Source organism: Cydia amplana, chromosome 10 (assembly GCF_948474715.1).
Source record: "Cydia amplana chromosome 10, ilCydAmpl1.1, whole genome shotgun sequence".
NCBI lineage: Eukaryota > Metazoa > Arthropoda > Insecta > Lepidoptera > Tortricidae > Cydia > Cydia amplana.
The window spans coordinates 18,638,111-18,665,239 of NC_086078.1; the positions used below are offsets into that span (position 1 = coordinate 18,638,111).

At 39.5% G+C, this 27,129-nt stretch overlaps 2 protein-coding genes across 2 annotated transcripts in view; both read left to right on the forward strand.

Annotated features, from left to right (window-relative positions):
* Nucleotides 1-27,129, forward strand: part of LOC134651450 (superoxide dismutase [Cu-Zn]) — a 394,084-nt gene that overhangs the window by 135,043 nt on the left and 231,912 nt on the right. The gene's annotated exons all lie outside the window — the stretch shown is intronic.
* On the forward strand, nt 8,554-26,468 carry LOC134651345 (organic cation transporter protein-like). The gene is made up of 10 exons (XM_063506421.1): nt 8,554-8,618; nt 10,553-10,735; nt 16,861-17,053; nt 17,708-17,808; nt 17,894-18,048; nt 18,691-18,950; nt 19,630-19,833; nt 20,006-20,150; nt 23,297-23,478; nt 26,262-26,468. Exons 1-10 carry the CDS (start codon nt 8,569-8,571, stop codon nt 26,454-26,456), a joined length of 1,668 nt encoding a protein of 555 aa, XP_063362491.1. The 5' UTR covers nt 8,554-8,568; the 3' UTR covers nt 26,457-26,468.

A 27,129-nucleotide genomic window follows, 5' to 3' on the forward strand; every position in this document is an offset into this window, starting at 1 on the left:
GAACACCCCATCGTCCTTTTCCCTCTCGGGGAGCCAGTCACGTGCTTGAAGCCTGCGCCCTCCCCCTCCCCCTGATTTACATTCACCTTGAAATGGCAAAAACACCGACCGGTTTCCGCATTTAGGATTCCGACCCTGAAAAGCCCAATATAAAAACCCTAGTTCGTAATTTCGTGTCACCATACGACCATCAATACCCCTGCAATAATCCTGCAATACCACATCTCAAAATTTATGATTTTTGAGATTAGAATTTATTAATAAAGAAATAAGGAAAAGTTTCAGATGTGGCCGTATTGCAGCCACCATAGGAGTTATAATTATGATTATGTAATTAGTATCACTTTTTTCCGTCCCTGAACCCCTGAACCTGGAAACTCTCAAATACCCTTGTTGATTGCCTTTGGAAATAATACGACGCTAAAAAGGTTACCTATCCCAAATTTTGCACTTTATCTTTTTAGGGTTCCGTAGCCAAATGGCAAAAAACGGAACCCTTATAGATTCGTCATGTCTGTCTGTCTGTCCGTCTGTCCGTCTGTCCGTCCGTATGTCACAGCCACTTTTCTCCGAAACTATAAGAACTATACTGTTGAAACTTGGTAAGTAGATGTATTCTGTGAACCGCATTAAGATTTTCACACAAAAATAGAAAAAAAACAATAAATTTTTGGGGTTCCCCATACTTCGAACTGAAACTCAAAAATTTTTTTTTCATCAAACCCATACGTGTGGGGTATCTATGGATAGGTCTTCAAAAATGATATTGAGGTTTCTAATATCATTTTTTTCTAAACTGAATAGTTTGCGCGAGAGACACTTCCAAAGTGGTAAAATGTGTGTCCCCCCCCTGTAACTTCTAAAATAAGAGAATGATAAAACTAAAAAAAATATATGATGTACATTACCATGTAAACTTCCACCGAAAATTGGTTTGAACGAGATCTAGTAAGTAGTTTTTTTTTTATACGTCATAAATCGCCTAAATACGGAACCCTTCATGGGCGAGTCCGACTCGCACTTGGCCGCTTTTTTTTGTTACCTCTACGTTTCCAAATACTACGCTTTATTTATATTGTTTAGTTAGACGATGTACGATATAAAATACTTAAACATAATAATTATGTCTCTAATTTTAAAAATTCTTAATTTGAAACTTCATTCATCTTGATTAAATAGTTTTCGCTGCCTAATAAATTGCCCTGCAAAAAATTTAAATTTATACTCTTTTATTATATTAATTTTGTATCAAGCATAAACTTCTGTAAACGATGCTAAATAAACTTAGAAACAAATAAAAAGTGGAAAAGCATAGCTGGAAGTGCTGGAACTTAATCGAGTATAATCTAATTAGACATTCCACGCGTTATGCTAAGCAGCGGCGCCCACGCCGCGCCGCCGGCGCCGCGGACGAGTAAACAATGTTTACATAAAGTCAACGACTTGGGGGCCCAGCTAAGATGACAATCGTTGACAGAAAACGCCATCAACGTATGGAAATAGTCACATAACTTTTGTTTCATACCTTTATATTTCTTACCTTTCTGCTGGTTTGGCTTGTTTAGAAGATCGTGTGTGACATTACAAGATTATCTGTCACTATCTATAGAAGTTCATAGTACAATTAGTACAAACCCGTGGAGTGCTAATGACCTATGAACTGCTACTTTCTGAGATTAATGTAAACAGTACTAACAGTTAACTGAACATAGACCTTATTTCGTTGCTATAAGGTTTTCAAATAGTAATTTAACTTTGTTGGCGATAGTGCGTACTCCTAAATTTCCATTAAGCCTCCGTGGCAACAAAGTTCCATGAACCGTTGATACGAGTACCTATTTACTTATATGTATTAGTTATTGAATTTACAATTTATGTTAAGATGTTACGATCACAGAAGCAAATTAGTAAATGACAATGATATGACTTGTTCAAAGCATTTGATTCACATCGCGGCTTCCCAAGCTTTTATACTAAGTATGTATGAGAAAAACTCAAAAATGTACCGGGTGCTGGGTACTGGGGCATAATCCTCGACATATTGTTTGTTGCGACGCTACAACTGTTACCGAAGCATTAGGTACTTACCTACCTATCAATTAACAATTTTACGACAGTTAGGACTGAGCAGACTCGTTTGCATTGGCTTACTTGTTTATTTTAATACTGTGAAGCTGAGTGAGTAACTATCTAACTATTAACAAATGTTAAATAAAGCCTCACCGCCGATTTTACCACTAATATGAGCAATAGAATCAGGTGAATTTGTTGGATAATTTCCACAAAAAATAACCAGCTTTAATGAGTGTAATATTAAATTAGTTCTCTCTAGTTTAGTGTGACCATGTGGTCTGCGCACCTTCTGCGCCGGCGCCGCGTGGCTCGTAAAATTAGAATCGTTAAAGCTCAACCAACAATCAACAGAGTTTATTGTTTTGTGATTATGATAATAGGCTGTTAACTGTACCTAAGCCATGAATTCCTAAAGGCATAGGAAAGAATATGCGACCTTACCTACTTATCTAATGTAGCAACTCAAAGACATCAAAACAATATGTAGTACAACTCTTGTGGGATTACGTCACCGTGCCCGTCGGCCGTACCGTATTATTTTCCGTAGGAAGATCATTAACCAGAGAAAGATATTAATATCTTGCAAATGTTTCCTTTAACTTTTCCAACATCACATGCCCAATGCCAGGATTCGAACCTGGAATCTTCTGATGAACCTCTGTAGTGATGCGTTATATACGTATATTACTAGAACCGAATTAAATAGATTAAATATCAGCTTACCATCAAATGATCTTGTTTGCAGCCATCCCGTGTAGCCGCTAGCCGCGTTCCGTGGGTTAGCTAGATTGTCACGACGTAAACCTTATTGCAAAAGAATAAGGTCCGTGTGTTGCGAGTGTTCGTGGTGGGATGAACCTACGGCAACACTGGAATATCGACCACCTGACGCGCGGCTATTTATGAATTTATACATGAACCTATAATATTACGGACAGAGTTTCGCTTACAACACAGCTGTGATTCCAACATCCACCAGTTTCTAAGTATTTACGCGTGACACACACACATTGACAGCCCACATCCACCAGTTTGCCGTCAGACGAATCGAAACGTCATTGAAGTAAACATGTCGAAGAAAAATATAAAATATGCCGGCATGCGTAGTTAAATCCTGCTAGAATTGTACCGATCGAAAGAAAAAAAGTCACGGAATAACTTTTCATACTTAAGTTTATCAATTAGTACGTAAAATCACGATAATTTGTTGTTTTTAAATTATCAAACTACAAAACAGGAGTGTGACCAGTAACATGAATAGGGTAATTTCCCGAAAGTAGGGTAATTGATACCCTTCTTATTAAATCATTATTTATTAAGAGATCATTTAGGTAAATGGTTAAATTATTGATTGTGCATTTCAAACTAGGTCGATATGGTAATTTCCCGTACTAAGGAGCGATACTTAACGTTTGTTTGCTTGGAGGATATAATCAAACGGAGACGCCATGTCTGTAATTTTCTGTACAAAACAGTCTGCCGATTTTTGCGGGGGAGGGGAACGTCAAATGTATGCGTAACGTAAAAATAGCCATGTCAGATAAACGTCAGTCCATACATTGTGTATGACCATTGGCCGCCTATTTTCGACAGAGGGGAAAGCCTGTTAATGGCTACTCCGTTTAGTTGTATCCTCCAAGTTTGTTTGTTATGTATTATAATTTTTTTGTTGAAAACCAGATATGTTTCAAGTTAAATGAAAAAATAAAAAAACATGACGAACTGATTTCATTACGATGCTAAATATCATTAGGTATTGAAAATAATGTTTGCACAAAGTAATTGTGCGATATTGCGCATTTTCAAGACCTATAAAATCAGATACGTACACACCTTTTTTATTGTCTAACGTAAAACTGTCCTAATTTTTTATTTTAAATTAAAAAAAAACTAGGACGATATTAAAAATAATTGTTTCATCATTAGGGGAGAATTTATGTTACATGGTAACACTCGTCTACACGCACACATTCAAACCGTCCGCCATTGCAGTGTCACAGTTTGTCCGTAATATTCTAGGTCCATGAATTTATATTACTATTTATGTATATGACTATACTATATACGAATTTAGCCAATTTTCAACATGTAATTATCTTACCTTTACCATCATACGACCTAGGGCTTCCAAATACCGGACTTCTCACAATACCGGTATTAATACCGAAACTGTATTCATCAATACCGGGATCCCGGGATCCCGGTATTGGATATGCATTGCTTAAAAAATCATAGTTTGATTAAAAAGGGGAATTAAAAAGGCTCACTGGAATACCAGATAATGTCCTAAAAGCTATTACAACAATAAACAATCAATGCCACCATCTGCAATAATTTTATTTCACACTCCAGGTTGGCAATATTGTATCCAATTTGTTGACTTTACCTCACCTTTACCTCAAATTTCCGTCAAAATTGGTTTGCGATTATTACAGTTATCCTTGCTCTTTCGTTTTATTTTTTGATAAAATTATAAGAACTAATTATATTAATGTCACTATCATCATATTCATCACTCACAAAACTTCAGGATTCATCCATCACCAACCAGTCCAACCACCAAATATTTATCTGATGCATAGGCAACGATCTTGTTTCAAAAATAAAATAAGAGCTAGATACCAGTTAAAGTTAGCCCAAGAAAAGTCTGCAATGATTTTGATAGCACACACCGTGCAAGTGTTATTTTAAACGACAAACTTCTATGAAATTATGACGTACAAATAACACTTGCACTGCGTATACCTACTATCAAAATCTTTGCAGACTTTACTTGGTCTAACTCTAGATGGGTCTGACGTTTAGTAAGCTCTTTGATACAGCCGAATATAATGGATTTAAAGGGTTTATACTGCACATTTCCCTCCTTTTTTAAAATACCGGGATCCCGGTATAGTATTTAAAAATACCGGTATTGAAAATTGCGTTTAAAAAGACGGGATCCCGGTATTCTGGGATCCCGGGATCCCGGTATTGGAAGCCCTAATTACGACCCCACTCTTTGCCTCCACCATTGTGTGATGTGGTGGACCTACGACCACATTAGAGTATGGGCCATCTGACGCGCGGCTATTCTTGCTTCAGCTAATAATACTCCTCCCAGAATAGTCGCGAGTCGACGACCCATTTGGCGCAGCACCTGCTTCGTCACTACGTGGGGTGTGGGTTCGACTCCCGCTGAAAGGTCAGAGGTAACGGGGTTGACCTTAGGTAGGTGTTTGATTAATGCAGTCACCTGAATAAACAAGTAGGAATGTATTACTTATGTACCTAAGCGCCACTTGCACCATCCCACTAACCCGGGGTTAACCGGTTAAACCGTTAACCCAGTGTCAAATTGTACCGGTAACCATGGTAACTGCAGGTTTAACCGGGTACCCCGGGTTAGTTGGATGGTGCAAGTGGCCCTAAGGCAAGACTTATTCCTAACTACAAAAAAAATCACGATGATAATTCAAAACTATGAGCTGATTTTTTAGGTCGGTAATGTTTCATATTATGAGTGAAAGATAATTTCGACAGAAGAATGGTAAGTACATAAAAGATCATACATCAACTAATATGTGACTAAAGGTAATATTTCGCGGCCGCTTGGCAGATTTCGGTCATGAGTCCGCACCGAGGCGCGTCATCCATCATCTACGCTACGAAGATGTAGATATAATTACAGCTACACTAAACTAAACTAATATTTCAACAGTTGGCATCAGGACAGGACCATTTGTCAACCGAACTTTCTCACGATACTACTGGAGTACTGGGGTAGACCGTTACCCATGCAGCCTAAAGGTTCATTTGTCTTATCAAATCCTGTTACTGATAATAGTGACAATGATAACATTAGTATCAAGAGCGTGGGAATTTCAAGGATATAATTATTATAATAGGTACCTACCTAATTAAATACGTCATGCTCTGTTTTGACATTTAATATATATGGGATTGCTGTAGACTTGTAGACATTCTCTCCAACGACCCTTGCTGAGTTCCAATATAACTATAGTAACTATACCTATAGGTACCTATTTAGGTACTTATTTTTTCAGCAAATGAGAGGCTGAAACATTAGTAGGTACTATACTATATTATTCCTGTAACTACCTAAATACATTTAAAAACATGTTCAAAAGTTTGACGTGGGCTGTGTCATGTTGTCTCTATCACTCTACCTATCTAATTTAATAGGTACCTTTAAAACGAGCAATTCTGGCATATTTATTTATTTATAATTCGGGGATCTCGGAAACGGCTCTAACGATTTCGATGAAATTTGGTATATGGGGGTTTTGGTAATTGAATGTTTTCCGAGCAAAGCTCGGTCTCCCAAATATTATATCTTGGTTGTGGATTTGTCACGTTCTATCCCTTTATGAAAATTATGAAAATAAGACAAAATTGTTACGAATGTTAAATCCAAACTTTGCATAGCCAGACATCAAACATAGCATATATGTATAGTGCCGGCGTTTTCGTCGCCTCCTTATCGGGACCAACCGCCTTCGTAACCACTAATAAGGAAAATTGCTAACCGTCTCTAAATGCTTACATTGCTTACACACCGGTCCCTGTACCATCGCCCACACTGTTTTGTCCATTGGTGGACCTTATGTCATTTGTAATAAGGTCCACCGATGGACTGTTAAATAGTGTTGCTGTTTGTATGACAGCATATTACACGTGTTCCTAAATTGACGGCTCTTGTAGACATAGTAGTAAGGGCGGTTTTGCAATGGCCTGGTCAATATGACAGCTGGATCTAGCCGGTGCTAAATTACGTAGATGCTACTCATTCGACGGTTTCATGTGAATTTTCAGAAGTGGGGGGTAAAAGTTTATGCTAATAAATTAAAATTGTTGACCAACTTCACAAAAGGGAAAAGATTCAGACTAATCAGACTACTTGTCTTCTTCAGTATATTACACTTTAAAAAGTTAAGGCTAATGCCTGGGTGCCTAGCCAAAATACCAATCGTTCGCTCCGTAGCGAACGATACGCAAATGTCACTCAAATCAGAGAGATACCTACTTATTACCTTTTCGTTCGCTACGGCGCAAACGATTGGAATCATGGCTAGGCCCTCTGGGTACCTACCAAATTATGAGTTAAACTACTTAGATTGTTTTGTTTTAATTAATGATTGTAATACTCTCGTATGACTTGTCCAAAGTGCTTATTACTAAGCCTACTTGAATAAATTATTTTTGAAATTAAAGTTGAAGTACCTACATATTTTAAAAATATATTTTTGGCAACAACAACAACTATGCAGCTATGGCCTAAAATTAAACCGCAATAAAAAGTATGTTTTGAAACCATGTTCGTGCATGAAGTGAAGGTAGGTGGTCTCCGGTCATGTGACATGAGGAGAAGGGCGGTTTTGCGCCTCACCTCACACGTCACTGACCCCGTCTCAAATATCATCCTAAACCACACTTGAATGACCATTTGTCGACTTTATGTCATAGTAATACGGATAATGAATGGACACGCACGCACAGGTTGTGGAACCGGTCCGGTCCGGCGGCATTAGTATACATTTTAGCAAACGCTGCAAAAACAACTGATGGACAATGTAACTAGTGGAGCCAGTACCTAGTTTGGTAGTTTGAGTCTTCGTTTCGAAGCAGGGACAAGCCGGATGGGCAGCCTAACTGAGTACCTGCTTCTACTTCTTTTGATATTTTCATGGGCTCAAATTTCTGCCCCTATCATTACCGGTACCTACTTGTCTGTGCGGAAAGAAGAGCCGTGGAATACAAAAGGCAACCAACTCTTCTCTTTCCGCACAGACTAATATAGAAGTAGAAGATTATATAGGAATAGAGGATTATTATATTACAACCTGTACAATTAGGCACCTACAGAAACTGTCTGCAAAGTCGTTCTAAATCTCAAATATCAGAAGAGGTGTTGCAGGCGCGCAGGCGCACATCGCACAAGCTGTGCTCGTGTTTGCCACCATCTACTCCGGGTGTTTGCGACGATGAACCTCTCAGGCGCTCTTGTCAATAAATTAAATATGTTACAAACGCAAATTACACAGGGAGATATAAGACACGTGTAGTGTAGTACTCGTATTTGCAACATACGGCAACAATAGAAGTCTTAAAACCTTCCAATGCCAAGGAAACTGTCTTGTGATTATAAAGCATGCGCCCAACTCACCGCTACGCGCTACCGACACCTGTCGTATCACCTTGTATCGTGCACCCGATAACTTATCAGCACTGTTCTCTTCTCCACTTACCAAGCGTTCGCCTGAGAACCAATTAAGTCAGATCTCTATCTATTCACACAGTCATAACAAATCTACAGGCACGCTTAATACTGTGCGACTTGGTTTGAGCGTCTGTTTGGCTTGGAAGCCAGTAAAGTGTGATCTTCACTTATGTTTAGTTGTTATACTGGATTTTAGGTAGTCTGAGATTAGGTAGGCTATAGTAATGCTTGGTCAGCATCATCAGCAGAGGGCCATCGGCAGTGTCGCGAGCGCCATGTTGCCGCGCGACGCAAGCGGACCACGTTCGGCGTCCGCGCAGCCACGGTACGGTACGACATGGCCTTTCAAAAAATAACTTTGGATCTGTTGATCGGTCCCAAGTTTCAAGTGATCAGCTACATGTGCAGACCCGTGATAACATCAATAATTATTATTTCTACCTACTTTCGCTCCAATCATTGATTTAAAGTGGCTTTGTTGGATCAACAAGCGATACTAACCTAATTCAATATCTCCACCTGTAACAAAAATTATATTTTTGTAACTACCTCTAGGTGGCTTCGGACCATGGGTGATTCGATCTTTCTTGTGGTGTTTTTATCATCTGAAGCCCGGAGAACAGTGTGTTCATAATTTTATTGTGATAGTTGGAGCAGAATGAACGAAATTAATAGTGTATTTTATTGAAAGGTGTGCTAGTGTTTACAGCTTGGCTAATGATTGGTTATTTACCCATTAGGTAATTAGAGTATCAGGATCAGGTGACACCTCATCCGTCATTCGCAACACATGATCGCAGTTGAGCCTTAAGTTATTATCAATACCTATCACACTAATGTTTTACCTCTTTAATATATCTGTACACCTAAACCTAACAGATGCCTCTGTGACGAGTTTATTTTGTATTATGACAATCTTCATTCGTCAAAACTTTTGTCACGCTCAAGAGGTTAAGAGATTATGTCAAAGTGTATGGGTTTTCATGAAAGTACTAACTGTACGAGAAATGAAACTCATGCCGATAATCTGTGCATCTAAATCATACAACTCAATTGAATTTCGTTTCACTTGTTTTAATGTACCTAAAAGCCATAATTTCGCTATATTAGAGTATGTACGGAAAGAGAAGAGTCGTAGAATGTATTAGATTAGATCCCATACATTTCACGACCCCTCTCTCCGCACAGATTCTAACATGCAAAAATAAGCAAGTGTTCCGCAACGCCTGAGATGCATGATGATTACAATCGTATTAAGTACTTATATATATTGTCTTCACGGCACATGAATACAATACAATACAATCCATGACGGTTACGTGACCAATGGACAATGACGGTAAATAATTCGCGCACTGCAGTTGTTGTAGCCGATGTCATGCTACAGTATAGGTACATATTATTATTATAATATTTACTTACTATAATATTATCTAGAAACTGCTTATGTTGCCTAGGTACTACTCCTATTCACTTCATACTCTATAATGGGTAATTAATCAATCATTTAGCCAAGCTGGATGGTGACGCGTGACATATTAAGTAGTTTGCCTACTTCAGAAAAGATTATAATTTTACGGTGGATTTATTTTAGAATGCAGTAAACATTATTTTATTTTATTAGGTATTTGGTAAGGTTTTATGTTAACGGCATTCCAAACGTCCAATCTCAAGCTGTCAAGTGTCACCATCAATTAGTTTTAATTCCGGGCGTACATTTTTGGCGTTTTTAAATCTTTCATTACCTACCTTATTTTATTTAAGATCGAGTCTCGAGTTTGTACCTATCGACGGATTCATAATTTCATACTCCGTCAAATGCCAACCAAACCTAACGTTGCCTCTTCATTGAATGGAATAGTTAAGTGTGCTATCCATCAATCGCTGTTCATTAAATTCAGAAAAGAGATATGGATTTTAAAACCCTAATGAAATAGGCAGAGTGCCGGGGTGGAAGGGTTGATTCACCAAACAGTATACAGCTAGGTTAACAGATGTAATGCCTTCCAGCTTGTACACATTAATCATCCCCAATACTTGTTATTCTATCATTATATATAATTATTCTACGTGATAGAAGAGGAAATCCCTTATCGAGCGGAGGCGCAAGATCTACATTATGTAAATGTGCTGATCACTCATTATGCACAGACGTACCGATATGAGTGTCTGCCTATCGCACGAATGGCACGTGCAAATTTAACTAATACTATTTTGCTCGCTACAGCGAACTGAGTTACAAAGACTTTTCTAATTCAGGTCGAGTAATGCGAGCTCTGGCGCGGACCCGCCGGGCGAGTCGGCGCTGGAACGCGCGCTGGACTCGCTGGGCGCGTTCGGGCTCTACCAGCGCTACGCTGTCACGCTGTGGTCGCTGTCCGGCGTGCTGGCAGCTATGTACTCGCTCAACTACGTGTTCGTGGCGGACACCGTGCCCTTCCGGTAACTATTAAGCACCCGCGAGGCGGGTCCTGTGGTCTCGCTGTGCCTGTTCGGCGTGCTGACCATCGCCTTGCACTCGCTCAACTATATACCGTGTGTTCGTCGCCGACGCCGTGGCAACTATAACGCCGCAAGCAGGAAGCTAAAGCATAAGCAAAGTGTAAACGCCGTATTACCAAAATATTCGAAGATGAATTACCGTCAACAGTATCTGTATAAATAAAATAGTACATACCTACATAAAGTTCCCAAGGGACTTGACAACTCCAATGCATAGGTATATGTAGGTACTTAGAGTATAGTCGCCAGTGACCATTGCTGTTTCCTCTGGAAACGTAAGTAACTATAACTATGTAGATTGTAAATCGGTCACCATAGCCAGTAATTACCAGCAATATTCTGCCTGTAATTATATTCTACACCTCACTTTGTTATCAGATCAACAATTCCGCCAGACATGCTAATTATGATAATAAAAACTTCGGATTGCATGACGCTTTCATAGCGAAGAAATCGCAAATTTTGGAATCAAAGTGTGTTTAAAGTTTAAAACCACCTTAGCAACTGACACCCATGTATACATGTAGGACATGTAGGTAAGTAGGTAGAGTAAGTAAGTACCTATTAATATATCCACCTACAATAGCAGTGTTAACTTATTTATATTATACTAGCTGTTGCCCGAGACTTCGTACGCGTGGATTTGTATATTTGTGGTTATATATTCTACATTAGCTTAGAACATTATGCATCAAAATATAGCAGTAGGGACGGTTAATCACTTGTTAGTTATCATAAAACGTATGAGATTTGTCTTTCACAATCTGGCTACGAAGTGAACTGCTCAAATTAGCTCGATATAAAATCCCTCTCAACCCCCAGAAGATTTTCAAGTGCACTATTTAATAAAATCTACTACCTAACTACGAAGTTTGAAGTTCCTAGCTTTAAATAAAATTTGAAGCATCTACCAACATTCAACCCCTTTTTAAACCTTTTAGGGGATTAATTTTTAAAAACGCCGAAATCACTTTTCTTGTATTCTAATAATATGCCTTTATACAACGATTCAAGTCCCGCACTCAAATAAATGTTTGAACCCCATACTAATTTTTAGCTCCTTTTTCACCACCTTGAATGAATTATGAATGTATATATAGATTGCATTTATATATATAGATAGATAGATATAAGATTTTACTACTGCTTGGTTCACGTACTGTTTGTTTACTACAGGAGTTTGATTAGTTTCGCATTCCAATAGTTATTGTTGTTCACCAGTGATGTTATTTTCACAAACAATGTATTGTACGAGTATGTCACTTTACAGCTCATTAAACATGTCACGCTGAAACAATCATAATATTGGACTGTAAGTATGAATGCATTTGTTTTAAATACGAAACAAGCGCCGTATTACTCGTATATGACGGAGGCACGGGCGACGACGGTGGGCGTAGTACCTCAATGTATTACTTCACAGCTAAATTAGTATGCTACCAGTGCATGAAATAAACATTCGGACTTGTTAACCATACTAGCGCCTACTATATTCCAGTACTAAATGATAAAAAGAACTAATTGCTATTCGAATGCAAACGGATTTGCTGTGAAATAAAAGAGCACATGAAACGTTCAAAGCTTTATTTAAGTCAAGCTAGGCCGGCTCCAACCCTACACCTCTGACCTTAGAAGATTTAGCCCAATATGGGACCGGCAACAAACTCAGCGGGACACATCTTTTCAAAACAACACATTCTTTCTTTATTTCACAAAAGTAAGCTTCTAATGACACATAAGAAATCAAAATAACACTTGGAATAAAACACTTAGCTAAATGGATAAAGAACGTTGGATTCTATAAGCTTTCAGAATAATCCTTCAGGTATAAGCCTTCAGGAACGTGGCGAGTTAGGCACTAGGTATGGCTAACGTCCGATCTCTAGCGCGGTCCGATCAAGTCTGCCGGCGGAGCCTCATCGCTCCCGCCTCGAAGTCAAGTTGGCAAACCCGCTCGACCGGTCTACCAACATAACGACAAAACTGCCACCTTGTACCAAACTTCACCCAAGTTAAACAACTTGACATTCCAAAGCCTTCTACCTGTCATCATAGTTCAACAATATGCCAATAGACGGCGTTACTATCTACGTTATGAATTTCGTTACAACTTCAGTGATACGTAGCCAAACATTGCTAATCGATTGTATACAGGCGTCTAAAACTATGAACTGTAACGCCGCAATACGTCCCTCTGGAGTCACGCCCCGACACGGCCATCCTGCGGTTCACACGTCCCCGTGTGAGCGAGCCGTATCTGAAAAGGAAAATAAATTTGCAACAGTAATTGCTGTAAAGCTCGGCCAACCTGACCATGTGAATTATAATAAATAGCTGACCATGTCACAAGGTATTGTCTTTATTTTATGACAGAAATGTACAATAAGTATTCGCATGAAGATAACTGACAACAGATAGTTCATTAACCTTACACATGATACACAATTTCAAGTCTATTTTCTCTCAAACTCTTTGCTTAACTGACCGATATTCCTGGACAATCCTCCAGGGTGACCGAACCTCATGGACAACCCCGGAAGACGACCGACATTACTGGACAATCCTGGGGTAACCGACAGCCACCTTGTCTTAACCAGGTAACTCCGAGGATAACCCCAGGACGACCGACTTTCCTGGACAATCCTCAAGAACGACCGAAATCCATGGACAGTTCCTGAGGATGACCGATATTCCTGGTCAATTCTCAAGGGCGACCGAAATCCATGGACAGCCCCTAAGAAAGACCAACACGCATGAACAATCCTCAAGGACGACCGAACCTCCAGGTCAGCCCCAGAGGACAACAACAACTACAGAAACTCGCTCAAGAGTTCTTAAACAGAAGTAAAACATCTCAAAATAATCCCAACGAAATGGGAACTGCTCACCAGATTAATAAAGTATGATGCACGCGTCCAAGACAAAGGAAGTCCAACCCAAGCACGACGGCTGATGCTTTCCGCCTTGCAGTTGCCGTTCGTTGCTGCAGCAGATGGCGAGATGCACGATGTGGTTTATCGTAGCTGGCTGATACTGAAATCATCATTTGCACGGTATCAGTTCCCTTGTGTACCTAAGTAGGTTAAACTTCAAGGATTGCGAGTGTGCTCTAGAAGCGGAAACTAAAACATGGATACAGGACTTTCAATTCTTTTATCTCAGATTAAAATTTAAACTTCAATGAGTGTGTTTTATTTTATTCCACGAACAAACACGTGCTCCAATAACTTGTAAAACGGCTTTAAAAAAAACGAATATGAAAAGCGACTAAGCTAATTCGTTACGTTCGACTGTTATGTTTAGCAATTACACTCAAAAAATAAAAAAATAACAACACTAATAAACAATTGGAACGAAACCTGTCCTTTTATTTCCCAATCTCCAGCACAGCAGATACTACACAGCTGCTTCTGTGTTACAGGCGCGATGGCGTCTGTAAATTGTCTCGGCTCAGGCTGCAGCACACTGTAACATTAATTTTCATATGCGTAGCTCATGTTTTCAAAGTATACACGGTTCGTGATCTATCACGGCATTACGGGCAATAATTTGTCGCAATTTATTGATTACTAAACGATAAAAAGGATGTCATAACCTTAGGAACATCTTTTATCGGTGCAATTGTATTTTCATGAAAAAAAATATTTTTTGAGGGTAGATGCACAAGTGAGCGATAAAATAATATCACGTCGCGACAGCCAATATTTGATTTTAATTAACAATATGGATTTCACATCAAAATAACTTAAGATCACTTAGATTTAAATGGATTTTAAAAATTTATTGTATTTTCATGAAAAATCAATTATTGAGGGTAGATTCACAAGTGAGCGATGAAATAATATCACGTCGTGATAGCTAATACTTGGTTTTAATTAACAGTATGGATTTCAAATCAAAATAACTCAAGATCGCTTCGATTTAAATGCATTACAAAAATTAATTATAAAGAAACGTGGCGATACCAGAGATGACGTCACGTCACGACCACTCTGTTCGACAGCCCCAATCATAATTCACAATAATTCACACCAAATAACATAATGAATTGCACTCACATCTAAATGAAGGTTAGACACGTGAGCTTATTACCACGTGTCCAGATTAAGGCATGTGGGTCACCGAATACAAACCGGAAATACACCTGCGCTCCCAAGCAATAAATGAGGATCAGAATATTATATGAACAAAGACGTGTTCCAAAAATTAATAAAACTCTTTAAAAAAAACTAATACAAAAAGCGACAGTTCATTAGTGACGCTCGACTGTTGTTTAGAAAAAAAAAATTCACTAAATAAGTGGAACGAAACCCGTCATTTTATTTCCAATGCTCCAGCACCGCAGATACTGCACAGCTGCCTCTGTGTTACAGGCCTGAAGGCGTCTCGCGATATCTCTGCTCAGGTTGCAGCATACGGAAATACATCATGTTCCCACGTGGCTGTGCAAGCAATACACGAGTATCCCAACTTCTGATGACGGAGGCACGGGCGACGACGGTGGGCGTAGTACCTCAATGTATTACTTCACAGCTAAATTAGTATGCTACCAGTGCATGAAATAAACATTCGGACTTGTTAACCATACTAGCGCCTACTATATTCCAGTACTAAATGATAAAAAGAACTAATTGCTATTCGAATGCAAACGGATTTGCTGTGAAATAAAAGAGCACATGAAACGTTCAAAGCTTTATTTAAGTCAAGCTAGGCCGGCTCCAACCCTACACCTCTGACCTTAGAAGATTTAGCCCAATATGGGACCGGCAACAAACTCAGCGGGACACATCTTTTCAAAACAACACATTCTTTCTTTATTTCACAAAAGTAAGCTTCTAATGACACATAAGAAATCAAAATAACACTTGGAATAAAACACTTAGCTAAATGGATAAATAACGTTGGATTCTATAAGCTTTCAGAATAATCCTTCAGGTATAAGCCTTCAGGAACGTGGCGAGTTAGGCACTAGGTATGGCTAACGTCCGATCTCTAGCGCGGTCCGATCAAGTCTGCCGGCGGAGCCTCATCGCTCCCGCCTCGAAGTCAAGTTGGCAAACCCGCTCGACCGGTCTACCAACATAACGACAAAACTGCCACCTTGTACCAAACTTCACCCAAGTTAAACAACTTGACATTCCAAAGCCTTCTACCTGTCATCATAGTTCAACAATATGCCAATAGACGGCGTTACTATCTACGTTATGAATTTCGTTACAACTTCAGTGATACGTAGCCAAACATTGCTAATCGATTGTATACAGGCGTCTAAAACTATGAACTGTAACGCCGCAATACGTCCCTCTGGAGTCACGCCCCGACATATATTATAGTTTCAATTGTTGTAAAACTTGTGAAGCCTGCACACTTGTTAAATTGTTATCGCAATAATCTTACTTATTCCCACTTAGGTACCTATTTAAAATAACTGAAAGGGATTATACAGTGAAATGGTTTGACAGCGTTTAGAATGCTGATATTATTTTCAACAATTTATCGACTGCATGCACTGCATGAAATAACTGTCTTATAAGTTTAATTTAACTAAAAATCATATTATATTTATCTATTTCTGAAGTAATCCACTACTGATCCTAATTTATCTTAAAAATCTTAAAAATCGGTAAACACAGAGTGTTACAACATCAAAGATTGATCATACACTATCTTGATCTTATCGCTGCATTAGTTTCTAACAAATGGAAATTAGGTAAGTAGGTACCTAATAATCCAAATCTCCACACAAAAATAAAAATGAAATAGCTTTTAAATACACGCGTATCTACTTATACATAAATGCAATGATATTTAGAATAACATAACCGTAGTAAGCGCATAAAGTAAAACGAGGACGAATTGTCTATATCGTTATCAATACGTTACCTAATAACAATGTAGGTATATTACCTAACCTTTTATCTGCCACCTTTTATAGTTAATAAAGACTTGCTTAAGTTTAAACCACAAGGAAAGCTAAAATCTGGTCTAACCGAATGGATGAATATGTTGATTAACATTAGAAATATTATTTTAATTATTTAACTGAAGATTGTTTTCTATCACAGCTGCCTGGTCCCAGAATGCGAGAGCGACGGTCTGTCAGAGCTAGCCCCGGGTTTGCTCCCGCTAGACTCCTGCGTCCGCTACCGCCCCCTGAACGAGTCACTTTTATCCTGTCTACGAGAGGACTATCATGACACTGACACCGTCGCCTGTTCAGATTTCGTCTATGACAATCAGGACACGACCTTTGCTGAGGTTAGTGACAACCGTTCCCGGTATCTCTGCTCCTGATGCCCCAATAATAATAATCCATATTTCCAAGACATTCTGCTTACGTGAGAACTGCATTGAAAACGATGTGAATAATTGCTGTCTTTGTCTATAACCCTACTCTATAACATCATAACGATTCGGTTACGTTTAGCGCTACTAGTCACTAAAGCGAATTCATACAAATGCAGCACAGAGTACCTGGACAATCAACTTATCGACGATTTCTAGCATTAAGTACGTACCTATTATAAAAGACATGGTTGCTTTCTCTCTTCTTAGCGCTGCTCGTTCTCTGCCAGTGTATAATAATAATATATAATAATAATTTAGTATAGCAGCAACCTCACGTACGTGATTATTTAAGTCATTTATCATTATTAGCCTGTGTCAATCCACTGCTGGACATAGGATAGGCCCCCTTCCCATGTCGCGCCCCTGAACTTAACCTTCAGCTATCATTACCTAGTCTACGTTCGCTGCCTTAAGTAGGTAGTAGGTACGAGTATATGATCCCCTCACCTAGTTTACAGAGCTTCGTGCACTGTTTGTGTCGACAGTCGACACGTGGTTTCCACTCAACAACCATCTACCTCTAGCCCAAATGGTGTTCAAAAGAATGTTTGTTCCGTTCCGCAGTTCGAGCTGGCGTGCCGCGAGTGGATGCGCACGCTGGTGGGCTCGGTGCGCAACTCCGCGCTGCCCGTCGCGCTGCTGCTCACCGGCTACCTGTCCGACGCGTGAGTACTTGAGTACTGCTGTTTGTATATAGTACTTGCTCTCTACTCCCTAACTACATATATTATAAGCCGGGAATGTTTGCAGATACGGGCGTCGCACTGCGTTCTGCCTGTTTGGCGCGTGCGCCGGCGTGCTGGGGCTGGTGAAGGCCTTCTCCTACAACTACGCCATGTACGTCGTCATGGAGTGGCTCGAGGCGGCCCTAGGCTACGGGTTCAACTCTGCCGCCTACGTCATGGGTACGTCTGTCGGTCTGCACGGTCTGGTGAACGCTATCTCACTACATAAACATTATGCAGTTGATTCCAAAACTTTCGGCCAAAACCAACCGTAGAGGTTGAAGGAAATCATTTCATGTAGGTATTTAACTTTTTTCATAAGTGCCTATTGGTCTGATAATTTCATTTGTATACGTACATAGGTACCTATAGGCTTAAATAAATAACGATTATGAATATTATGTATGTATTAAGAGTATTACGATATGATAATCGTATTATCTCTACTCGTGGGTACTTAACTATAGATATGACGTCTGGCTGATTACTATGTTTATTTGGAAGTTAATTTACACATTTCTTGAGGGTACTTTCAATTAACCATTAGGTAAGTATCGTCATTTATGGAATGGGGAATTAAATATCAGAATGAAAATTGTATAAAAAATCCTTTTAAAACATATTTCAATTGCTTATCGTAAAAAATGAAAATCATACTTGGATAGTAAAATGCAGAAACGTATCACTTTCTGCACATTTTTTAGAACAACAATGATTTCGGAGCATGAAAAATTAAAAATTTATTTTATACCCCGCTATGTAAATCTGAAAAGAACTTCCTAACAGGAGAAATGAAAACATAATTATTATTCGGCGTTCCAGTGGTGGAGTTGGCCCGTCCGTCGCTCCGCACGGCGTTCGCGGCGGCGACGGGCGTGGCGTACGGCGTGGGCGGCGTGCTGCTGGCGCTGGCGTCGCGACGCGTGGCGTACTGGCGGCACCTGCTGTTCGCCATCCACGCCCCGGCGCTGTTGCTGCCGCTCTACTGGCTGCTGGGGGACGAGAGCGCGAGGTGGCTGCATGCAAGGGGGCACCGGGATAGAGCGGAGGCGGTGATACGGAAGGCAGCTAGGTGGAACAAGGTATACGTGCCGGCTCTGACGCTACCGCTCTACTGGCTGCTGGGAGACGAGAGCGCGAGGTGGCTGCATGCGAGGGGGCACCGGGATAGAGCGGAGGCGGTCATACGAAAGGCAGCTATATAGGTGGAACAAGGTACACGTGCCGGCTCTGACGCTGCCGCTCTACTGGCTGGTGGGAGGCAAGAGTGCGAGGTGGCTGCATGCGAGAGGACACAGGGACAGCAAGGAGTAGGTGGTTATACGGAAAGCAGCTATTAGGTGTAACAAAATATAGGCCATGCTTGCTGCGTGCAGGGTTATAATGACATTGTACAGACTATGATGGAAGCAGCTACTATACTGCCTTTGGTCTGCTTGGAAAAGAATATGTTGGCTGGTTGCATATCATGCCACCCTGACAGGGTTGACATAGAGACTATTAAACGTAAGACGTAGATTTATAACTGCTATTCCCTCTCTCGCTTCAAATTCTCATAGTTTGTACCTGCACTAAAAAGTTGGAAATGAAAGTGACGCATAACCAACCGCATAACAGTTTCTAAAGCTTCCAATTTCGTTGACCATGCAAATACAACTCCTTTGAAATCTTCTTCTTCTTTAAGAGGATGCGATAGCATAATTATACATACCTATATGTAGGTACCCAATATTTCATATACAATTTAATCTCGTATTTCAGGTGACTCTAGATGAGAGCCTTATGAGCGAGGTGGCCAAGGAGAACATCACAGAAGAGAAGAAGCCAGAAGGAAATCCGTGGCTGGCGCTGCTGCGGTCCCGCGTTCTGCTCGCCCGCTTCGGTGCCTGTTGCTGGTGCTGGATCGCTACTGCCTTCGTGTACTACGGTCTTACCATCAACTCCGTGAACCTAGCGGGGGATAAGGTGAGGACAAGAGCGTGTTATTAACTTAAGGCTACTTGTGCCACTTGCTCTTTTTATTATCGCCAGGCCAGCCATGCGAGGAGCTTAGCGAATTTACAATCCTAGCCTCACTAAGAGCACTAGCAGATGAAGGAGGGAAATGGGGATGAATATAGTGTTTCTGAATGTTCAGCACGTGAACTTCGCGCTGAACATGGCGATGGAGATCGTGGCGTCGCTGTTCCTGGTGATGGTGCTGGAGCGCTTCGGCCGCAAGTGGAGCATCTTCGTGGCTTTCCTCGTGTGCGGGGTCGTCTGCGTCACGCCTTTTTTCGTCTGTAAGTAATATTATTTATTTAGTTATAATTGCTTACATGTAGCGGTAGATAACACTGATTTAAACTTTCACGATTTTTACACATTATTAAATTATACAACGGGACTTAATCGCGTATCTAAGTTTTAAGATTTACCTCCGACGTTTCGAGGACGGCGTTAAAACTTAGATACGCGATTAAGTCCCGTTGTATAATTTAATAGCGGTAGATAGTTTTTTTTATTGAGAAACAAACAGTCTTAATAAACATATGAACAACTTAGCTAATATTTAGCTACATTAGCTACAAATTGATTCCTTTATAGACTAGATCAGTCAAATCTTACAAAAAAATCTCCTAAAAAAACATTGCGTGATGTAGTTTTATATTTTTGTGTATGTTGTTGGGAATCCTTGGAGGAATGTGAAACTATGTTTTGCAAACAAAAAAAAGTTGTGCTCCCTTCGTAATTTGCAAAAAACTGCATAAATTTCGGACTTTTTTCAGTTTTTGCACTTTTATTATAAAATTATGGGTTTTTGGTCAAAGCTTGCTATGTAATGTTGAAAGAACATTAAATTTGGAACAATTTAAGCCCATTTACAGCGCCGTAGGTCAAATAGTTCATGAGATATGGAACTTTAAAAAAGGGTATTTTTTTCCTTAGAATGAAATTTTTAGTTTTTCCTATATTTCAGGACAAATATCGGTACGGTTCGCTCATGCTATGACATATATTGCGTGAATAAAGTTGTGTTGTATTGTAAGATTTGACTGATCTAGACCTATAGTTTCCTAATTTATTTTTAACCGACTTCCAAATCTAAAAGGAAGAGGTTATCAATTCGGTTGTATGTTTTTTTTTATTTTTATTTTTTTTATTTTTTTTTATGTTTGTTACTCCATATCTCCGTCATTACTGGACCAATTTTGAAAATTCTTTTTTTGATTGTATGTATATGCATACAGATTGGTCCCGTTTTTGTCAAAACCCAGTTCTGATGATGAGATCCATGAGGAATCGAGGGAACTCCTCAAATCTTAAAGGCATACATATAGTGATTTTTGTGTTTTTAGCAACAAATCAAGCATATACATTCAGAAACGTGACATTTGATGAATTGGAACTGCTGATGATGATCAGAACGGAACTCTTCAACGACGCATAGTTCATGTTTGGCGATTTGTCCTCTTCGTTATGTTTGTTAAGCAAGTTAAGTTTTTAAGCCACATTTTTGTCAAGCTCGAGTTCTGATGATGGGATCCATGAGGAATCGAGGGAACTCCTCAAATCTTAAAGGCGTGCGTATAGAGATTTTTGTATTTTCATCAGAAAATCAAGCATTTTGATTAAAAACTGTCGCATTTGATGAAGTGGAACTGCTGATGATGATCAGAACAGAACTCTTCAACGACCCATAGTTCACGTTTGGCGATTTGTCCTCTTCGTTATGTTTGTTAAGCAAGTTTAGTTTTTAAGCCACATTTCTGTCAAGCTCGAGTTCTGATGATGAGATCCATAAGGAATCGAGGGAACTCCTCAAATCTTAAAGGCATAGTGATTGTTGTGTTTTAATCAACAAATCAAGCATATACATTTAAAAAGTAACATTTGAGGAAGTGTAACTGCTGATGATGACCAGAACGAAACTCTTTAACGACGCATAGCTCGCGTTTGGCGATTTTTCCTTTTCGTTATGTTTGTTAAGCAAGTTAGGTTTTTAAGCCATATTTATGTCAAGCTCAAGTTCTGAACATGGGATCCATGAGAAATCGAGGGAACTCCTCAAATCTTAAAGGCACACGTATATAATTTTCTGTATTTTCATCTTAAAATAAAGCATTAACATTAAAAACTGTCGCATTTGATGAACTGGAACTGCTGATGATGATCAGAACGGAACTCTTCAACGACGCATAGTACATGTTTGGTGATTTCGAATTTCGACTTTGACTTGGACTGGGACCCGGACTCGGATCCAGATCCGGCCTCGTACCCGGATCCGGTTCGGACCCGGTCCCGGACTCGGACACAGACCCGGACCTTGACCCGGAAAACCACTATGATACCTAAACTAAACAAACTACTATGATTACCTACCATAAAATGTAGGTATAAAGTATGATGAGGCCAAACTCCTCCCGCTCAAACCCCCGTACACCGCACCGCATGCGCCGTTAAGTGGGTTAGGTTAATAGGTTTGAACTGCTATCCTCACAGAACCAAACAAAAGTGGGTTAGGTTAGGTTAGAACTGCGAGCCTTACAGAAACGAAATGCTACTAGAAAAGTGGGTGGTTTTACCTCCTTTTCTACATAGCGCACCATCTACAATAATCTTTCACCGGGCCGCATAGAAGTCGGTTTTTTTTTCTTAAAAATTATATTTTATTTGTTTGTTGTAGCATTTTGCCGCAGTGTACATAAATATGCACCCTTTTTGAATAGTTTCATATTATATTCCGGCAGAACAAGTGTATCAACGGCAACAAGAAGTGTAGGGGGGAATCGTTTTTTTTTTTAATTTATATTATAGAGGTGGTTTTACGGACAAAAATGCACAGCTCGTGAATGTATTGGTAGGCAGTAGTATGTAAAGGCATGGAAGAGTGAATATACTACTACGTGTGTGTGTGTGTACGTGTGTAACTACGTGTGTGTGAGGTGTGCAATAAAGAGTATTGTATCGTATTGTATTGTATACTTTGTTCAGAAAAGTGAGGTCTGCGTGCAAAACAATCAGACGACATTTTTTTTTATCTATTTAGGAAACAAACAGTCACATACAAATATGTTTAAACTTGTAGATATACAATAAGACCTATAGTTCCATTAAGTATAAAATAATGATATTGGTAATAAGTAGAAACAGGGCAAGTTCGGTTATGCCTATTAATAGGAAGGTACACAAAAGTAACAATTGAATACACAACTTATAAAGTACCTAAGTATCGATCATGCTTAATACAAACATACATACATTTCATAAGACTGTAAAACAATGACTTTTTATAAATAAGTTACACATTCGAGATAATGATCAAGAATTATTAGGTGGGAACAAATGTCATCTATTATTCGAAAAAGATGTCTCCAGGTGTAGAAAATAAATGTGCTAATTCTTAAATACCTATTTATAAGTAAGTACGTGTTTGTTACGGTTTCAGCTCACGCGGGCACCGGCTTGGGGCTGTTCATGGTGGGCAAGCTGACGATCACGTTCGCGTTCAACGCGCTGTACGTGTTCACGGCGGAGCTGTTTCCCACAGCCACGCGTTCCTCGGCGCTGGCTGCGTGTTCCCTGGTCGGCCGGCTAGGCTCCGTGCTGGCGCCACAGACGCCCCTACTGGTGAGACAAGTTGACGATCATGTTCGCGTTCAACGCGCTGTACTGTACACTGTACGTCTTTATAGCCGAGCTATTCCGGACCGCGACTCGATACTCGGCGTTGGCTGTGTGTTCTCCTGACGGGAGACTATAATATCTACGGAGTACGGCCATACGCCGCTGCTGGTAAACTCTCACTCCCATTACACAATCTGGTAGTAGACAGCTACTTACCATACTACTTAGTACTATTTTTAACGAGTCTCTATTGTTTCCCAAATAGTTTCAAGCCATAATGTGTTGTTTGCCCGAATTTTCGTTAGTCATAATTCATTCGGTTCAGAAACGCGTCACTTTTCAGGATTGCCATAAAAGAAACCTAACCTAACCTATGTATAGGATAACCTAACGAAAATCCTGAAATGTTAACGGTTTCAGTTTTATGACTAATGATAATATGACAAACAATACATTATGACTTAAAACTTTAAGGGAAATAACGGGACAGGACCCCATTTTTAACGCATGCCCATTTTTCTGAGATCGATTTCCGTTTGGCTTTTAAACTGCGACAGTTTATAGGTGAGGGTGGGGAGGGTCGATCCCTAGGGGACACTTGGTAAACTTCATTTTTAATCAAACCAAACGAGATACATTTTTTTGCACTGGTAACACTCATTCATTCGTTCCTAACTTCACGTTCTGTCATGGCACTGTATCGGAAAAGTCAATGGTTCAAAAATGGCGGACGGTGAAAGATTTTCTGCGTACTATATTCAATTTTCGGTAAGCTTTAACTGGATTTATTTTATAATATGAGATGGAAATGATGTTAGTGAGTGTGCTTATTTTATTTGTTGTTTATTGAAGTGATGATTAACTTGGATTACATTGATATACGCGAACACACGTTTCGAGTACGGCACGTTTTATAATCTTACTATGTATGGGGAGACTTTGTCTTTTTCTTCAGGGGAGATATGATTCCGGGATCATGTCACCCCCAAAGCGATCAAGTATACATTGTAATAAATTTACTTACAAAATGATTCATAGAGCTATCATAAATATTTTCTTTTCTTTAGTAAATCATGCCGCAAAAGTACGACCAGAGAAACACTGATTTAAACTTTCAAGGTTTTTGACTCATTATTGTTTATTAAAACGGGATTTAATGGCGTATAATTCAGTTTTTAATTATACAACCGACTCCGAACTCCGAAAACGGAATTATCCCCGTGGCCTTTGAAAAGACTAACTAAAGTTGACATCAACATTTTACGAACTACCCGCACTTGATCTTGTTTATCAAGTTGAACGTTTTACACACAGGGGATGTTACTCGGTCGACAAACAACACTTATAACGATATTTGGTTTTCAACCGGCGATATTTGTTTTTATGGATGAAATGCTATTTCAATGGCTTTCCGACCTTATGTACTATAGAACCGACGGTCCATAGAAAGGATTTTAGGATTATGCAGCTCAAACACCGTCCTCGAAACGTGAGCAGTAAATTTCTAAACTTATTTATTATAGTAAACAATAACGACCAGAGATGGGTAAAAAATTTAAAATTGCTGTAGGTATCTGACGCTAAAAATACCTTCATAATAACTTTAAAAAATTTAGCTTGTTACAAGAAATTTTATGTTAATAACTTAGATTTTTGTTTTTTTTTTTAACTTTTTTTTGGTTCAAAAATTGATTACCTATTTTATGTTGTTTTATGGATAATACGATTACATTGTTTTTTAAAAGTATAAGATTATGGATTAATATGTGTTTGATATCTTCATATATTAATTTTCTGTAGATAAAGTGAATAAATTAATGTAGATACTACCCTCGAAATATGACATTGCCGCTTAAAATCTTTTTACCAAGTGTCCCCAAATCTGGAAGACTTGATCCCTTCGGCTTAGACATCTGATTACCGGAAATACAACTTCAAAGCATGGAAGATGCAATATATATATGTTTGCTGTGTATTTTACAAATTATAGATGCATTGCTAATAGCGATCCGAGTTATATAATCAATGAGAATCTGGTATGGGGAGACATGGTAAAAATCTGTTTACCATGTGTCCCAAGAACCAGGGTCACTTGATCCCCCTAGGATCAAGGCTCCCGACCAGGGGTAAACAAGTCTCCCTTACATAGGGGACACATGGTAAAAGTCAACAGTATGGGTTTTTATTAAATAATGGTCTAATTTATTGCACAAATCTGTTCTAATTCAAACTATTAATGAAGAGATAAATTCTGAATCGTATGGTCTATAAAGTTTCTCAATACTACAAATAGTTAAGAAAATGTATGCTAAAAACAAAAGGGGTGATCAACCCTCCCCAGTTTCCCCTATTTACATGATCGTAAATTATTTATAATTGAGTCATACTTGTATGTTTTATTGCAGCTATCGGTAAGTGATTTTGTTTTAGCAATACAAAACATCCAAATGCACAAATGTCACTACCTTTATAAAACAAAGTCCCCCGCCGCCTCTGTCTGTATTTTCGCGATTACCTCAAAAACTACTGAAAGGACTTTCATGCGGCTTTCACTAATCAATACAGTGATTCTTGAGGAAGGTTTAGGTGTATACCTATTCAGGATCCGAAGGCGTCCGACGCTTCGTTTTCTATGACGGGTGATATGGTAATCACGCGATGCTTACTATAGAAAACGAGGGGTCGCATACCTCGTCCCGGACCTGGACCGTTCTAGCGTGATCATCCTTAAGTGTTTCACCACAGTGTTTCACTTATTTCGCAACGTATTTTCCGTGGTCTCGCAGAGCAAGTACATCCAAGCGCTCCTCTACGGCGTGTGCTCGTTGCTGGCGGCGCTGGCGATGCTCGCCACGCCGGAGACTCGGCGCTCGCGCCTGCCCGCCGCCGTCGCCGCCGCCGAGCGGCTGCGCGCGCCGCCGCCGCCCGGCCCGCCGCCGCCACCGCCGCCGCGACCCCGCGTGCTCACTGCCGACACGTGATGGCCGTGCACCGTGTTCTTCCGCTCCCTCGTCAGTGACGTAACGAATACTTACGTGCCGGCACACCCCTGGGGGCCTAACCAAAATGACAATCGTTGATTTACTTTTCGTTTCGCGTTTGTCGATTAGGGGTTGGGAAAATGTATCGCGATGACATATATATGCTACGAAAAATCACGTGACAATTTCCAGACAGTATTTACTTAAGTTTCTATTGGCGTTTTCCATCGACGATTCTCATCTTGGAATTCTTGGCTAGGTCCCGTAATATGAAAGCAAGAATATGTAAAGGCATACATTATCCACTGTAACCAGAGTATATACCAACTACTTACAAGCAAACGTGTACCTTTTGTACAAATTACACCCTGTCAATTGCTTTAACAATATTCATTTCCAAGCTACTTAAAATTTACTTTATTGTTAGTATGGCAAAACCTGTGATCTGTGATAAATTATTAAATTAACATACAATGTACTTAGTGTAAGTAGGTACTTACTATAAGTAGTATTCAACTAGAATTATTATGCATTTTTGCATGATTATTGAGTAAGTTTGCTGAAAGCACGGTTTTGTTATTTTATTACTCGTACGGTTTCTTTGCTCAAGTAAAACAAAATAAATATTTTAGTAGTAACTCTTTATTGTAAATCTTCATATCCTTTAATCTGG